Genomic DNA, 16,278 nt, shown 5'->3' on the forward strand with positions numbered 1-16,278 from the left:
TATTAGATGTGTCTAAGTACCGTGAGAAATGTACATTTTGTCTTGAATTCCTCCCAAAAAACAGCCATAGTCATGTGACATAGTTATGTATCTGCAGTGCAAGAATATCTAGATCATCTAAGCCACTGATGCTTCTGGCTGCCAGTCTCACAGGATTTGGAGTGAGATTTGGTGATCTCACAACTTTGCTGATCAATGTTATCCTTGCTGGAAAGAAAGCTGAACCTGAGAATGTGCAGCGCACGGACCTCCCTGCTTCATTAATTCTGTGGATCTGTGCTTCCTCGTCTTTCCTGCCCTCCACCTTTCTTCAGTTCACCGGTTATCAGGCAGTTTTGGCATGAGGAAGTAAAGTCCTGCCTATACCAAAATGTCTACCTTCACACAGGTATAGTGCAGAACAAGGGATGGTAAGTCAGTAATGGGAAATGATCAGCTGTAGAGAGCCAATAGGCAAGTAATGGTGACTAGCCATTTGCCCTTCTGCTGCTCCTTTAAGGCACAACACAGGTCCTCTTTCGGGAAACCTATAAGGGATTAATGCATTTCTACTAATAGGCATAAAAGGATGATTAAAGATAATTTAATAGATAAAGCGCGCTGTTCTAAACCCTCATATCAGGAATAGAAAATGTTGGGTTTACATATTCTTTAACTTATTATTTCCTGGGAATAAGATTTTTTTTTGGGCTTGATAAAAAGGATGATCGCGGACAACACAAGAGAAAGCTGCTTGTTTGCCTCTACATCCGCCTACTGTGTCTAATGATAAATCCTAACCTTCCTAAATCTTTGCAGATGGCACATGTCTATTAACCATAAGAACAGACAAATAAGGCCCTCTAACCTCCATTATCTACCAGCCATCGGTTATGGCTTCCCATCGGGTCTTGTTGTTTAATAACACCAACAAGGTCACCCTCCTGGACGCATACATCCAAATCCTGAGCAGCATTGAAGTTGCGGTCTGCTTGGAAGAGGTTTTCTGGTGGGTAACGAGCCAGTAGCAGCGTCCGATGTTCGTCTGTCTGTGGGATGTATTTGGCCTAGGAGAAGAGACACAGGAGGACAGACATCTTCAGTTAAGGAAACAGCATGGGGACAACATAATATTAAGCATCATTTTGTGCAGAGTAGAGCGTAGATTTACTTACGGGACTTGGTACTGTCTTTCTAGCAGACTGCCTCTCTATAGTCTTTCTCTCAAAAGGCTTCTTGGCTGGAGGAGGGTTTTCTGGGAAAAAGGTGAAGACCTGGAGCTGTTGTAGGACCTTACTGTGCTCCTCCTGGAATAAGGAGATGAGGTTCCCTTCTCTCCCACCAATGCCCAACAGCTGCCAACAGAAAAACATTCATGAAGAATAAATCTTTGTTTTAGGTTTTTAATAGGAATAAATCAGAGGATGTAGAGTAGCTAAAGCTGGGCCCAAACATTTATATTAAATATGTTCAGCAAAATATATACACAGGAATTCTAGAGGTTCAAGCACATGCAAGGTACCGTGTTTCCCCGAAAGTAAGACCTACCCTGAAAGTAAGACCTAGTGTTATTTTTGGGGAGGGCTGCATTATAAGCCCTACCCCGAAAATAAGCCCTAGTTTAGTGTATGAAAAATCCTAGGATGCACTTTATTAGTGTTTTAAATAATGTCCAATGTGTGTTTTTGTAATAGAATACTGTGAAATACATTCCTTGCATCGCCGCTCTGCTCTCAGCTGATTCTGTCTTTCTCCTCTCATACCGGTAGCTGTCAGAGGGGGATCTCAGCCCCTCCCCTCTGCAGTGTATCACAGAAGCGCCGGTATTAGATTAGAATTGTGGGAAATACCTTCGATACATCGGCCCTTCCGTGACCCCCAGCTGTCAGCCCGGAGCGGCGATGAAGAAGGTATTTCACACTATAGTAATCTAATCTAACCCGCGCTTCTGTGTAAACTGCAGAGGGGAGGGGCCGATATCCCCCTGACCCCTCTGACAGCCAAGGTATGAGAGGAGAGGATGAGAGACGGTATGAGAGACAGGAGACAGTGGGAGACACAGCAGTGATGTAATGAAGGTATTTTACACTATTGTATTACAAAAACACACACTGGACATATATAAAACACTAATAAAGTGCATCCTAGGATTTTATATATTTGATATACACTAAACTAGGTTCACACACTGGATTCTTGGCACACAGGGAGGGCAGAGAGGGACAGGACAGAACATTATAAGACCTACCCCGAAAATAAGCCCTACTGTGTCTTTTGATGCCAAAATTAATATAAGACCCAGGCTTATTTTTAGGGAAACACGGTAGTAGAATTTTATTCCCCCCATGAAAGGTAAAAAGAAACATGTAGTGACAGCAGTATGTAGGCCACCACTTTATACTAGTTTCCTAGGTCATGCTGTTCCACTGGTTTCAAATTTAATGAACTGGGACAAGTATGTAGATTAGCGGCATTGATTTTTCTCCAAACTTTCAGATCTTCATGTTTGTTGAATGGCTCAAAAAGGGTAGATATTGATAAGATTGGACATTGTAAAATCTGGTGCAGTTATGCATAGAAGCCAGTCAGCTTCCAGGTTTTATTGACAAAGCTTAACTTAACAAGTTGATGTTAGAAACGGATTGGTTTATTGGTTGAAGTAGATGGACTTGTGTCTTTTTCAACCAGACTCACTATGTAACTATATATATGATGGGTTTCTATGTGGAGCTGCACCAGATTTTGCAATCTCCAGTTTTAGGAAATCAACCCCAAAGTACTGAAACCCCCAGATAGCCAGGCAATAGCAGTCCTGTATTTCTCCTGGTACAGAACGATATGGGTGTAAGAGCAATCCTTCGTCACAGCAATCTCTTGACTGAGGGAATGCAAGGACTGGGATGTGCAATGTAACATAGTGCTTTTATTACACAAGTAAACTTGGCTATGTGCCCTCTTAAGAGTAACACAGCTTGCCTAAATAAAACCATCAACTCCATGTATTATTAACCAAGGAAAGTCACACGTGTCCTTCAGAAGCCAAGGTGGTCTAAAACTAAACATCCTGCAGCTATATAAACTACCCGCTCTGCGTGCACTTGGAACAAAATTTCCTAGCCAGACAATATATTCATGGGTTGTACTGATTTCATTTATTCAAGATCCTCAGAGCAGCCACTATATAATCTGAAGACCTCACCAACCTTTCCGATACATGGCATGGCTATAGGCATTTTAACAAATCACAAGAGAGTGAAGGATGAGGAATGAAGGCGCCCTATGGGAGCCGATGTCACACAACAATCACAGTGGGTCTGAGGCTCAAGCAACTCGCTCCAGGATAAGCAATACTTCCCCACCCTAACAAGAAACTAACCAGTTATCAGTTTTGTCTACGGCTTGTTGTTACTTGCCTTGTATTCTTGTACAGGGATCTGAACTTATTAACTGAGCTCAGCAGAAATATTTAAATACAGAGGATATGGAGATACAGCTGTGCTTACTGAATGCTCTCTGCACACATATAGCATAAGCAACCTTATGCAGTACAATCTACATTCCGCAGACACAGCTGTGCCTACTTCAGGATCTCTGCACACCTAAACACCACAATCTGCAGGAAAACCTATAATCCACAAATACAGCTGTGCCTACTTCGGGATCTCTGCACACCTATACACAACAATCTACAGGAAAATCTATATTCCAAAGACACAGCTGTGCCTACTTCGGGATCTCAGCACACCTATACACAACAATCTGCAGGAAATCTATATTCTGCAGACACAGCTGTGCCTACTTAGGGATCTCTGCATACCTATACACAACAATCTGCAGGAAAATCTATATTCCGCAGACACAGCTGTGCCTACTTAGGGATCTCTGCACACCTATACACAACAATCTGCAGGAAAATCTATAATCCACAAATACAGCTCTGCCTACTTAGGGATCTCTGCACACCTATACACAACAATCTGCAGGAAAATCTATAATCCACAAATACCGCTGTGCCTACTTAGGGATCTCTGCACACCTATACACAACAATCTGCAGGAAAATCTATAATCCACAGACACAGCTGTGCCTACTTAGGGATCTCTACACACCTATACACAACAATCTACAGGAAAATCTATAATCCACAAATACCGCTGTGCCTACTTTGGGATCTCTGCACACCTATACACAACAATCTGCAGGAAATCTATATTCTGCAGACACAGCTGTGCCTACTTAGGGATCTCTGCATACCTATACACAACATTTTGCAGGAAAATCTATATTTCGCAGGCATAGCTGCGCCTACTGAACACAGTCTGTACATCTATACACAACACTGTTCAGTAATTCCACAGACACAGCTGTACCTATTGCATGCTGTCTGTATACCTATATACACAACAGTGTTCAACTGAATGTTCTCTGTGTATCTATATACAGCATTGTTCAGTAAAATGTACATTCCTTAGGGTAGATTTAGACGTGTGTCTAAATCTCCCTTTCCTCTGAAGCCCAATCCGTGTTCAGATTGCACTTCAGAGGCTACTGACAGGCAGTTAAGAAGCAATGGGACACCACCTAACCTCCTGTTTTAACCCCAGTTTTGCAGAGCGTTTGTGGTGCTTCCTTGTTTGATTCAATGTGTAGCGTTTGGTGGGCTTGCCACCCGCTGATAGCTACATGTCGGGTAAACTTAGCTGCAGGCATGAAGCTTTGCTTCTGCAGCATGTAAACCCTCCTGTCTGTTGCCTAGTGCAGATTAAGGGGTAGCAATTGACACATGGCATAAACGCGGCTCAACTTTGCATTTTTGCCCCCCCCCCCCACCCCATCAACCGCACATCTACATGAAGCCTTATGTATAGCCATGCCTACTAAGTGTTCTCTGTGCACCTATAAACAATATTCTGCAATAAAATACATTCCACATACATAGCTAAGCCTACTGAATGCTCTCTGCACACCTATACACAACATTTTGCAGTAAAATCTACATTCCCCAGACATCGCTATGCCTACTTGGTGCTCTCTGCCCAACTATACACAATATTGTGCAGTACAATCTACATTCCAAAGACACAGCTGTGCCTACTGAACACATTCTCTACACCTATCCATATCCATACACAACTATTTGCTAGAAAATCTATATTCCGCAGACACGGATTGTCAATGGCTCGGCTATAAACACAGTTTGACATGATCTAGATATGATGGATGCCTTACAGGGAACCTAAAATATGGAGCTTCCACCGGCGACTTATTTCTAAAGTTCTGGAGCGGTCATCCTGATCCTGGCTTCTCTAATGCCTCGTACACACGCATCGATAGTTGGCCGTGAATTTTCGGCCAACGTCCGATCGGCCGATTTTCGGCTTGTTATTATGATGCTTTCGACAACCGACTCTGACTTTTCAGCCAAACAAAATCTGGTGTGCAGGCTATAAAATTTTTGTTGGCCGTCAACAGAACGGCCGATTTTCCGTCAGTCAGTACAGATTTCGGCAGACAAAAATCAAGATGAGCAAGACTGGGCATGCTCAGAGAAGAAAAAAACACACGGAAAGTAAACCAGCACATGACATCACTTCTGAAGTTGGTTTTTGTTGGCCGAGAAAATTCGTGTGCAGTCTAGAGCACATTTCAACCAACACAACAACACTGGACAAAAGTCGGACGATCGGTCGGCCGATAATCGTTGCGTGTGTACGAGGCATAAGTCTTAATTCACGGACCTAGAACAAGTATGCAGTATGGGAGTGCAGACTTCACTGGCTGCATTCTGCTTTCTCAGTCAAGGGGTGTGGCTAGGAAAAGGATGAGAGCCCTGGAACCTAAACTTTTAAAAAAAAATCAGCAATGCCATCCCTCGTATTTCTATATTCAAAAGGTTCACTTTAACAGTCTGCAACAATACCCAGCAAATACACAACATAACTTACACCTAGCAGAGGCTTCAGCTCCTCCAAGGCAAGCTTCACAAAGTCGCAGTGAGCGTTGGCATAGCCACGCACACAGCTGGCAAACAGCTCCTTGGCGTAGTTATGGAATTTGGGCAGCTCATCCAAAAGCTGGGCGTTCAGAGCCTCGTAGTTGTTCCTGGCTGACTGAAGGTCATCTAAGGTCCTCTTGTCCTTCAGCTTCTCAGCCTTCTCGGTGCAGTTATGGTAGTCCAGGAGCTTGTCAAACCTTTTCTGCACCAGCTTGTGTGGGCCGGCAAACATTGTGAGGAGTTGGGTGAGAGGAGAGATGACCAGCTTCTCCGTTCTTTCTTTCTGTGTGGAAGAAAAGTGAGATGTAGGTCAGTGTATGGACTGAAGAAACCTTAGAAAGTTGTATATATGTGTGCAGAGATCAATTACCGAACATGGATATGTCTAGATGACTTGTCAAAAACTGTGTTGGGTTTTTATTTCCACTTGTCATTTTTTGGTGAATGAGTAGGAGTACTTTGTGAAATCATTTACATGGGGGGATCTAGGGGCTTCCAGACTCCAATAAGTCACCCCACGACCATTGAGCCAGGGTTGTAGGGAAGAAGCCCTGGTCTTTATCAACATGGGGACAAGGTGCTTTGCCAAGGCACCCCCCTCCTCTTCCCCAGCAAAGAACCGCCCTTATTAAGGATATGTGACCTGGTGACCACACTCCCCCTCATTACTGACCTTGCAAGCTGGTCAGGTAAAGTTCTACTATGGATTGGGAAAAGGTGTGGGGGGGGGGGGGGGCTTAATATGGATTTTTGGTTGTTAGGATGCAGGCGGCTGCCAGCTCCTTAACAACCAGCAGCCCTGAGCTGAACGGTCACAGAGCAGTGGTAGGAATAACCATGGGAAATGTTTAACTTTCTGCCGCAGCTGGAGGTCCAATATGAATTAAATAAGGTACAAAGATGCATGTTAAAGTCGTTCTAAAGGCTTAGGTTTTTTTTAACCTTCATGCATTCTATGCATAAAGGTAATAAAAAAAACTTCAGTTTCCAGCTCACCCCGCCCCCCAAAGACACCCCATATACTTACTTGAGCCCCATTGCGATCCAGTGCTGTGCAGGAGAGTAGTGGCTCTCTCTGCTCTTCCGCTCCTCACAGGGCAGATCCATAGCAGGGGGAGCCATTGGCTCCCAATGCTGTCAGTCAAAATCTGAAGAACTAGCAGGCAGCAGGACTGTGCCCCGCTGTCTGTCTATGGACGCAGGCAGCGGGTCTTGGGAGTAAGCCCATACGAGTGCCACCATAGGAAGCGGATTCCTATGGGGGCACAAGATGAAGAGGAGGAGCCAGAAGCTCCAGTGAGTGACCCCAGAAGAGGAGGATCGGGACTGCTCTGTGCAAAACCATTACACAGAGCAGATGAGTATAACATTTGTTATTTTTGTAGAAAAAAAAAATGAACCTTTAACACTTTAAATAAATAATAAACAAATAAAAAAAAACTTAACTTAAAAAACTTAAGTATTTAACTCTTAGTGAATTGAGCCCACAGACCCAGCTGTCACACATTCCCCTGCCCTGCAGCCCTTCAATTGAATAACGCACCTTTCACTGGTTTTCAGGTGAATGCTCGGTGTCTGTGGCACACCCAGACCTTCTCATGAGACTGGAATGTAAACGGATTACCGGCAATAAACCATATGTGGAATTATCTGCACACAGGGTTGTAAAGTTCAGGGAAAATATCATAAAGGTTAGCTCTATCTAACCGGATATTTCTCTGGCCATAATTTATCCCTCTAAAACACCCAGTCCTACCCCTTTGTTGTGATCATGATAGAATGGTGTCCTACTTTCCGGATTGCCACTCCATAATGAAGAAGCAATGACTGGAGGGGCCAGCTGTTAAAAAACTTTAAGCTTGTGGGAGGGGCTTAGACACAAACTACTGTGTGTCAGGACAGGTAGTGACAGGTAATCCCTCCAGCGGGAACACAGGCAAACACATCTTTAGTAGAATGAAGAAGAGGTCCAACTTTTCATACTGTTTTATTATTTCTTTTCCTTCCTGGCCGGTGATCTCTACTCCCCTGTATTTCTTCTGTGTTACTTAGTAAAGTCTGCTTTGTGATTTTTACCTACAGGTAAGCCTATAATAAGGCCTGCCTGTAGGTAAAGTGAATAACTCCTAAAACAAGCACCATTTAGGAGATATTCACCCTAGATGCAGCCGGTGATGTCACCGGTGAATGTGCTCTGAAGGTCTGGCATACCGGGCCGGACATTCAGAGCTCCAAGCCGGAACCATTGCAGCACCGGCCACTCACATTGCCAGAGCCCGCAAACCCAGAGGAAAGACTGGGGGAAATGTCAGCTCTCTCAGCGGTCACAGAGCACCACTGGAGAGCTTTGTTCTAAGGTATTTCATAATGTGCTAGTATGCTATGTATACTAGCACATTATGCAATTGCCATACAGGTGTTTTTTTTTTTTTTTTAAACTGCCGCAGTTTACCACCGTTTTAAAGAGTTAGTTCATCTTTTCACAAAACCTGAAAAAGTGAACTAAAGCTAGCCTTACATGGGTCCATTTTTTTTCATAAGGCCTGAGGGTTGAACAAAAAAAAAAAACTGACCCTGTTCTCCAATTCACACATACAATGGGGATATGGGAATCCTCCCTGCTGTGTCATTGTATTCTGACAGCGGGACTCCCCTTCTGTCTAAATACACTGATCAGGGCAGCAGTCCATTGGCTGCATATGCGAATCAGAAGGACATTTTTCAGCAGGACTGTTCATGAGAAGCTGATCGATCAATTGACTTCTCATGAACAGGAAAAGCTACAGATGGATTGAAATTTGGCCAGTTCCTTCGGAACCATCCAAATTTCGATCTATGTATCTATGTATGACCAACTTAGCATAAAACAGGCTCCCCACACCCCTAATCCCCACTGCACTTATCTCCTTGGATGATTGACTTCTGCCGCCCATGTTTTCCAGTGTAGTGGTCTGAACATTCTAAATAGTCTCTTCTGCTGTTCTACTGGTCATGTACCGGCGCTGACCAATGCTGGCTCACTATTGCTTCTGTAGGGTTGGAGATCGCGCTGGACTGAATCAATCGGATGTAGGTCAATGGTTAGGTGATGGTGGGGGCGGATTGGAAAAGTTCTCTTTCGATGCTTTCTGCCCCACTACACCGGAAGAAGGTGGTGAGCCCTTTCTGGGGGCCTGGGCTGCTGCCTTTGGGTACCACCCTGGGGTCCTAAATAATTGCATTTACCAGTAGAGGTAGAAAGGAAGGGAGAGCCCAATCTCCAATGAGATTCAAGTCGAGAGCTAAATTTAAAGTCGTTTATTGAAAGTAGTCAGGCAGCTCGATGCTGCCGCTGCAAACACAGCTAACACAGATTTTGGTGTCACAGACACACTCATTTGGGAATCTTTCCCCATTCACCATCAACAGACAGCAGCAGCCCTGAGGAAGGGGGGAGGCTTTTTTCCCTGAAACACGTTGGCTTGACCATTTGTTGCTACTTTCAGGCTCACTTTTGGGAACACTGATACTACATATCTACCTGGTGTAGTACATTTTTTAAATGCCTGAACCGTTAACCCAGCAGGCATGGGTGGCAGAGGAGAATCATCCAAGGAGGTAAGTGCAACAGGACCAGGGATGTGGGGAAGGTGTTTTGAGTTAGTTTTGCTTTTTGTGTTTCATGAAAAGGTGAAGTAATCCTTTAAAGCAGGGGTAGGCAACCTTGGCACTCCAGCTGTGCTGAAACTACAAATCCCATCATCCCTGTTCTCTTGAGGGTCATGCCTGTGGCTGTCATTGTCTTGCAATGCCTCTTGGGACTTGAAGTTCTATAACAGCTAGAGTGCTGGGGTTGCCCATCCCTGCTTTAAAGGATGCACTGCTCTTACAACTAAAGGCTTAGAGAGTCCTGGGGATGAAGCATTACGGAAGATACCAGGGTCCAAGGTTATCATTTGCCATACATCAAACACACAAACACCAGAGGACTGGTAAGGAGACCTCAGAAATGTAAATCCATCAATTTTCCATTGACTGTTACCAAAGAGGACCTCATAAAAGTTAAGGTTTTCCTCATAGGTACAGTGCATCTGGAAAGTATTCATGTTTTCCACATTTTTAATTTGGATTAAATGTGTTCTTTTCCTCAAAATTCTACAAACAATACTCCTTAATGACAATACGAAAGAAATTTGTTTGAAATATTTGCAAATTTATTAAAAATAAAAAAAAATCCCATGTACGAAAATATTCACAGCCTTTGCTCAATACTTTGTTGAAGCACCTTTGGCACCAATTACAGTCTCGTCTTTTGGAGTATGATGCTACAAGCTTGGCACATCTATTTTTGGGCAGTTTTTCCCATTCTTCTTTGCAGGACCTCTCAAGCTCCATCTGGTTGAATGGGGAGCGTATGTGCTCAGCCATTTTCAGATCTCTCCAGAGATGTTCAATTGGGTTCAAGTCTGGGCTCTGGATGGGCCACTCAAGGACATTCACTGAGTTGTCCTGTAGCCACTCTTTTGTTATCTTGGCTGTATGCTTAGGGTTGTTGTCCTGTTAGAAGATGAACCTTCACCCCAGTCTGAGGTGCAGAGCACTCTCAACCAGGTTTTCATCAAGGATGTCTCTGTATATTGCTGCATTCATCTTTCCCTCGATCCTTACTAGTCTCCCAGTTCCTGCCGCTAAAAAACATCCCCACAGCATGATGCTGCCACCACCATGCTTCACTGTAGAGATGGTATTGGCCAGGTGATAAGCGGTGCCTGGTTTCCTACAGACATGACCCTTTCCATTCAGGCCAAGAGTTCAATCTTCGTTTCATCAGACCAGAGATTTTTGCTTTCATGAGTCCTTCAAGTGCCTTTTGACAAACTCCTGGCGGGGTGTCATGTGCCTTCCACTGAGGAGTGGATTCTGTCTGGCCACTCTACCATGCAGTCCTGATTGGTGGAGGGCTGTAGATATGGTTTTTCTTCTCGAATGTTCTACTCTCTTCACAGAGAAACAATGAAACTCTGTTAGAGTGACCATCGGGTTCTTGGTCAACTTCCTGACTAAGCTCTAAGGCCCTTCTCCCCCGATCGCTCAGTTTGGCCGGGCGGCTTGCTCTAGGAAGAGTCCTGGTGGTTCCAAACTTCTTCCATTTAGAGATGATGGAGGCCACTGTGCTCATTGGGGCCTTCAATGCTGCAGAAATGTTTCTGTACCCTTCCCTAGATCTGTGCCTCAAACCAATCCTATCTCGAAGGTCTACAGACAATGCCTTGGGCTTCATGGCTTGGTTTTTGCTCTGACATGCACTGGTAACTGTGAGACCTTCTATAGACAGGTGTGTGCCTTTCTAAATCATGTCCAATCAGCTGAATTTACCACAGGTGGACTCCAATCAAGTTGTAGAAACATCTCAAGGATGATAAGGGGAAACAGGATGCACCTGAGCTCAATTTTGAGTAACATGGCAAAGTCTGTGAATACTTATGTACATGGGATGGTTTCCTTTTTTATATTTTTACATTTTTTTTTTTTTTGCAAAGATTTCAAACTTCTTTCACGTTGTCATTATGGGGTATTGTTTGTAGAATTTGAGGAAAACAATGAATTTAATCCATTTAGAATAAGGCTGTAACATAACAAAATTTGGAAAAAGTGAAGCACTGTGAATACTTTCCGGATGCACTGTATATTTTTGTATAAATGACTGCGATGTTATGTCTGTTTGCCACTTTAAATACAAATTGTGCTCAGTAGAGTTCTTCTTTAATGCAGTGTATAAATGGTGAATAAAGGAGGACTCACAAACTCGGTGAAGAGCTTCTCGCTGATATGACGATGGGCTTTCTGAAACCTCTCCAGGTCACTGGTTCCTTTGTCTGCATACAAATCCCACATACTCATGGCGGCCAGGACTTTCACACAGGCGGATTCCTAGGACACACAAGGAAAACACAGCTCGGGAATGTCCCTGGAACAGAACAAGCACTGTGTGCCGCACAGACCCAGCACAATGGATGGCTTACCCCTCCCCCCACACTCCCAGCAAAGGGATGAATTGCACCCAATCGCTCTGTACCATCAATGTGATGAAAGGCAGAACAAACACTGTACCAGTCTACATGTTACAAATACAGGAAACATACTCAACTCTGTGCGACACAACTAAATCCCGGACAATATAGGATCTAATGTTCAACTGAAAGTGGATCTACAGAACAAGCTTTTTTTGTTATATTGGATACAGTATGAAAAGTCTAGACCCTCTGTCAGGTTTGTATTTCTGTCTGTGTCCCCATTGGGGGGGGATCATCCCTTTATGTTTATCTTGGAAACATATTGCCACCAGGGCAGAAAGCAATGGGAAATCCAAAATGTTTAGTTGTCACTAGAAAAGGAAGTGTGGGAAAGTCTTCCAATAGGGCAGTGATGGCGAACCTTGGCACTCCAGATGTTTTGGAACTACATTTCCCATGATGCTCAACTACAATGCAGAGCGCATGAACATCATGGGAAATGTAGTTCCAAAACATCTGGGGTGCCAAGGTTCGCCATCACTGCAATAGGGGGACAATAAAGGCAGAAGTAAAGTTTTGCTGTTAGGAACAGCGAGCAGGCAGGAGCTTTATTGCAAAAGATGCATGCATGCTTCTTAGTGAACACAACATATAGTGCATCTGGCCATCATTATTGCATGACATCACTCCGGCATGCACAGGGGTCAGTCACCCCAAAACACGGAGATAGTACACACTGGGTAAGCTGAGCTGCACATGCACAGCTCCGTTTGTATGCCGGAGAAGACAGCAAGTAGGCAGGTAGGTGTGTTATTGCAAAAGAGACATTTCATAGTTGGTAAGGTTGAATAAAGAGACCATTCCATCCAGTTCAACCTGCGTAGGTTTATGCGTGTCAATTGTCGATAATCCTTTCCCATAGCCTTGTACAGTGTATCCGGAAAGTATTCACAGTGCTTTACTTTTTCCACATTTTGTTATGTTACTCCAATCCAAAATGGATTAAATTAATTATTTTCCTCAATATTCTACAAACCATATCCCATAATGACAACATGAAAGAAGTTTGTTTGAAATCTTTGCAAATTTACTAAAAATAAAAACAAATCCCATGTACATAAGTATTCACAGCCTTTGCCATGACACTCAAAATTGAGCTCAGGTGCATCCTGTTTCCATTGATTTTCCTCGAGATGTTTCTACATATTAACTGGAGTCCACCTGTGGTAAATTCAGTTGATTGGATGTGATTTGGAAAGGCACACACTTTTCCATACAAGGTGCCACAGTTAAAGAGGAAGTAAACTCTCTTTTTTTAGGCAGGTAAGTCTATAATAAGGCTTACCTGTAGGTACTGTGAATAGCTCCTAAACTGCTTAGGAGATGTTCAAAGTGCATGCCGCCAATGACCCAATCAGTGCATGCGCTCTGAAGGTCGGGCTTACCCTGCCGGACCATCAGAGCCTGTGCCGCAAACAGGTGTCTCACACCCGCATGCGCGGGAGTGACTTGATCGCGGTTTCAGCCACTCATAGCGCCGGAGCCCACAAACCCAGAAGAAACACCAGGGAAGAGGTCAGCCATCTCAGCAGTGTGCGGGTGCAGCTAGAGGGCTTTGTTCTAAGGAAAGTATTTCATAATGAGCTAGTATGTGATGCATACTAGCTATATAGGCCTTTGTCTTATAGGTCCTTGCCCCCCAAGGTTTAAAAGCTCTTTAACAGTGCATGGCAGAGCACAAACCAAGCCATAAAGTCCAAGGAATTGTCTGTAGACCTCTGAGATAGGATTGTATTGAGGCACAGATCTGGGGAAGGATACAGAAAAATGTCTGCAGCATTGAAGATCCCAATGAGCACAGTGGCCTCCATCATCTGTAAATGGAAGAAGTTTGGAACCACCAGGACTCTTCCTAGAGCGGGCCGCCCAGCAAACTGAGCGATCGGGGGAGAAGGGCCTTAGTTATGGAGGTGACCAAGAACCCGATGGTCACTCTGACAGAGCTCCAGCATTTCTCTGTAGAGAAAAGAAAACCTTCCTTAAGAAAAATCATCTTTGCAGAACTCCACCAATCAGGCCTGTATGGTAGAGTGGCCAGACGGAATCCACTCCTCAGTAAAAGGCACATGACAGCCCGTCTGGAGTTTGCCAAAAGGCACCTGAAGGACTCTCAGACCATGAGTAACCAAATTCTATGATCTGATGAAACAAAGATTTAACTCTTTGACCTAAATGGCAAACGTTATGTCTGAAGGAAACCAGACACAGCAGTGAAGGATGGTGGTAGCAGCATCATGCTGTGGGGATGTTTTTCAGTGGCAGGAACTGGGGGACTAGTCAGGATGGAGGGAAAGATGAATGCAGCAATGTACAGAGACATCCTTGATAAAAACCTGCTGCAGAGCTCTCTGGACCTATGATTGGGGTGAAGGTTCATCTTCCAACAGGACAACGACCCTAAACATTCAGCCAAGATAACAAAGAAGTGGCTATGGGACAACTCTGTGAATGTCATTGAGTGGCCCAGCCAGAGCCCAGACTTGAACCCAATTGAACATCTCTGGAGAGATCTAAAAATGTTTGTGCACCAACGCTCCCCCATTGAACCTGATGGAGCTTGAGAGGTCCTGCATAGAAGAATGGGAATAACTGCCCAAAAATAGGTGTGCCAAACTTGTAGCATCATACTCAAAAAGACCTAAAGTGGTTGTTCACCCACACTGCTAAATTTATATAATCCTTCTTTTTTACTAATGCTCGATGCTCCTGTTACTGTGTTTTATCAAAACATGGTGGCTTTACCCGATTTCAGAGCACAGATCGGCCGTCATGTGACCCGCTGCCTCTCTCCTCTCCCCACCTCACAGCTGCAGCAGGCGGGGCCGAGATTCCCCCGCTGACGTCAGTCAGGAGGGGAGAGGTGAGGAGGAGACAACCGGCCAGGCATGTGATGGCCGAGCGGTGCTCTGAAATTGGGTAAAACCAGCATTTTTTTTTTTATAAAACACAGTGACAGGAGAACCTAGCATTGGGAAAAATAGAGGATTATATAAGATATTAAAAGGTTTTTCAGCATCAGGAGAGGAGGGGGCACCTGACACAGGAGCAGAAAGCAGGGAGGAGGACAGAGGGAGGGGGGAGGAGGACAGAGGGGGGAGGAGGAGAACAGAGGAAAGGGGGAGGAGAACAGCGGGAGACAAGAGGACGACAGGGAGACCAAGTACACTGACCAAGGTGTCAGGGCTCAGCAGCCATGATACACCATGGTCAGTTTACAGAGGGGAGGGTATAAAATGGCAGGATCAGCCAGGTATTTTAGGTGATACGAGGGGGGGGGGGGCAAATTACACAGCACAAGCATGCTTTAAAGGAAGTGACTTCTTTATTTTAATTTTTTTGGGGGTAACAAACGCTGTAAGGCTGTAAATGGTGCCAAATGTGCTTCAACAAAGTATTGAGCAAAGGCTGTGAAGACTTATGAAGACTTATGTACATGGGATTTTTTTCGTTTTTTATTTTTTATAAATTTGCAAAGATTTCAAACAAACTTCTTTCACATTGACATTATGGGGTATTTTGAGGGAAATAATTAATTTAATCCATTTTGGAATAAGGCTGTAAATAACAAAATGTGCAATACTTTCCGGATACACTGTACAAGGATATGGGAAAAGATTATCGACAATTGACACACATACACATACACCTACGCAGGTTGAACTGGATGGAATGGTCTCTTTATTCAACCTTACCAACTATGAAATGTCTCTTCTGCAACAACACACCTACCTGCCTACTTGCTGTCTTCTCCGGCATACAAACGGAGCTGTGCATGTGCAGCTCAGCTTACCCAGTCTATATTATCTCCGTGTTTTTGGGGTGACTGACCCCTGTGCATGCTGGAGTGATGTCATCCAATGAAGATGGCCAAAGACCATCACACAAGAGAAGATGCCGGTGAAGGACAAGACTGTGGAAGCAAAGGTAAGTTTAAAGTGGTTCTAAAGCCTAAAACAATTTAGGTAGCAAAATTGCCCCCTCAACTCCCTTATACCTGCCTCATTTGACCCAGTGCTGTGCCTGAGTGAAGTTTTCTCACCTCTCTCCCTCTTCACACAGGGACTGACAGGCAGCAGCGGGAGTCATTGGCTTTTGTTGCTGTCAGTCAAATCTAGTGAGAAGGGAGCAGGGAGGCGGGGCCGAGTTGGGCTGCCTGTCAATGGACGCAGACAACGTGCCTGGGGATCAAGCCACGATAGGAAGCAGCTTCCTATCATGGCACACCAAGAAAAGGATTGTTATTTAAAAAAA

General features: G+C 44.3%; 1 protein-coding gene across 3 annotated transcripts in view; it reads right to left on the bottom strand.

Moving 5' to 3' along the window:
• Positions 1 to 16,278, bottom strand: part of DNMBP (dynamin binding protein) — a 232,727-nt gene that overhangs the window by 5,955 nt on the left and 210,494 nt on the right. For 2 of the 3 annotated variants that reach the window (XM_082269361.1, XM_082269363.1), the window contains 4 exons: positions 11,756 to 11,884; positions 5,925 to 6,257; positions 1,155 to 1,334; positions 848 to 1,046 (listed from right to left, as the gene is read on the bottom strand). In XM_082269361.1, coding sequence (XP_082125487.1) covers positions 848 to 1,046; positions 1,155 to 1,334; positions 5,925 to 6,257; positions 11,756 to 11,884 — 841 coding nt within the window. The remainder of the gene's footprint in view (positions 1 to 847; positions 1,047 to 1,154; positions 1,335 to 5,924; positions 6,258 to 11,755; positions 11,885 to 16,278) is intronic. The other variant, XM_082269362.1, reaches the window with a different exon arrangement.

This window comes from Pelophylax lessonae (genome assembly GCF_965119305.1).
Source record: "Pelophylax lessonae genome assembly, chromosome: 9".
NCBI lineage: Eukaryota > Metazoa > Chordata > Amphibia > Anura > Ranidae > Pelophylax > Pelophylax lessonae.